The 1,614-nt window shown below is 46.4% G+C and overlaps 1 protein-coding gene across 1 annotated transcript; it reads left to right on the plus strand.

Annotated features, from left to right (window-relative positions):
* Positions 1-275: 275 nt before the first annotated feature.
* LOC130717833 (PRA1 family protein E) lies at positions 276-1,328 on the plus strand. Its single transcript, XM_057568209.1, is given in 2 exon segments — positions 276-721; positions 724-1,328. Coding segments are annotated over 2 exon segments (561 nt in total). The 5' UTR covers positions 276-381; the 3' UTR covers positions 945-1,328.
* The last annotated feature ends 286 nt before the right edge of the window (positions 1,329-1,614 follow it).

The raw sequence follows: 1,614 nt of genomic DNA on the forward strand, positions 1-1,614 counted from the left end.
GGGTGGTTGAGTGGTGGTTGTTGCGGTGGTGAGAAGATTGAGTTGAAGGGAAGAAGAAGAAGATGTGGGTTCCGTTTAGTCAACTGACGGAACTTAACGGAAGGGTCTCAATAGATCGTTCTGGAATCATGAAGGATGTTGACCGCACATTTTAAACCCAGGGGATGCAGACCGCACATTTAAAAAACATCAGGGGCCCAAAGTGGAATTAAGCCTAAAAAAAATCAATACTCCCAAAAAGAGATGGAGGGAAAAATAAAAATGAAAATAGCACGAAAAGAAAAAAGCGCCCATCCCCTTTCTCTCCGAATCGATTCTCGTCTTTGATAAATAATCAAAACCAAAACCTAAACGCACATTTCCCAGATCTAACCGTCCCCAATGTCAACCGCTACCACCGGTGGCTACGGCACGGTCTCCGCCGCCACCACCACCACATCACAACCACCACCGCCATCCACCTCCAACCTCATCGCCACTCCCCGCTCATGGCGCGAGTTCCTCGACATCTCCGCCCTCTCCCGCCCCTACTCCTACGACGACGCCATGATCCGCCTCCGGCGAAACCTCAGCTACTTCCGCTTCAACTACGCCGCCGTTTCCCTCCTGATCATCTTCCTCACCCTGCTGTGGCACCCCGTCTCCATGATCGTCTTCCTGATCCTGCTCGTCGCCTGGTTCTTCCTCTACTTCTCCCGCGACGGCCCACTCGTCGTCCTCAATGTGCTGGGACCGTGCTCTGCGTTCTGGGCCTCGTCACCGTCGTCGGGCTTGTGTGGACCCACGTGGGGCTCAATGTGCTGGTGGCGCTGATCGTGTGCGTGGTCGTTGTTGGGTTGCATGCGGCGTTTCGGGTCATTGAGGACTTGTTTCATGATGAGGAGAGTGGGTTGCTCTCCGTTGTTGGAAGTCAGCCTCTGAGAACAAATTATACTCCGATTTGATTTTGGGATTGTGGAGTTACTGGTCTAGTGAAGAAGATGAGGTAGAGTTCAGAGTTGGTTCCTCTGTTTTGAAGGGAAGCACCAGCAACAATGACCAAGTATGTTGAATTTACTGTTGGGTATTTGATGATTATTGTTCTTGACATTCAAGCTGCTGATGCCACCTTGGATGAGGATGGAATGTAACTGTGTGTGTAGCAAAAAAATCATCAACATTGAATTGGAATTAGGTGTGTCTTGTTAATTTGTGTTGGATAGATATGAGATTTTTCTTTTTGAGGAGGAGGATGATCCATTTGTGTAGTAACTGACAGTGGATCCATTTTGCTTGTTCAGTACCTTACTTAAATTTGATTTGATAAGTTGGTTTCTTTTAATGCACAACCTCATTTTTTGCCATTGCTAATCTGTAGTTTGGTTGATACTTAATTATCTTACAAATGATTCTATGTTTGTCAATTTTTCGTTTTCTTCGGTACTATCTATAGTTTTTATCATTTGTTCTACCTTGAAGTCCTTATGAAATCGATACACTGATTGCATTTTACACTTGTTGTCTTACAGTAGTACCTGTTTTCATTTCCTTAGATCAGGTACAGGGTAAGGCTACAGGGTCTTAGTGCTGGCGTAAGTTCCATGGGGGCGTTGCAAAGCATCCTGAGAAGGTCTG

The sequence above is a fragment of the Lotus japonicus genome, chromosome 5, assembly GCF_012489685.1.
Source record: "Lotus japonicus ecotype B-129 chromosome 5, LjGifu_v1.2".
In the NCBI taxonomy this organism is placed as follows: domain Eukaryota; kingdom Viridiplantae; phylum Streptophyta; class Magnoliopsida; order Fabales; family Fabaceae; genus Lotus; species Lotus japonicus.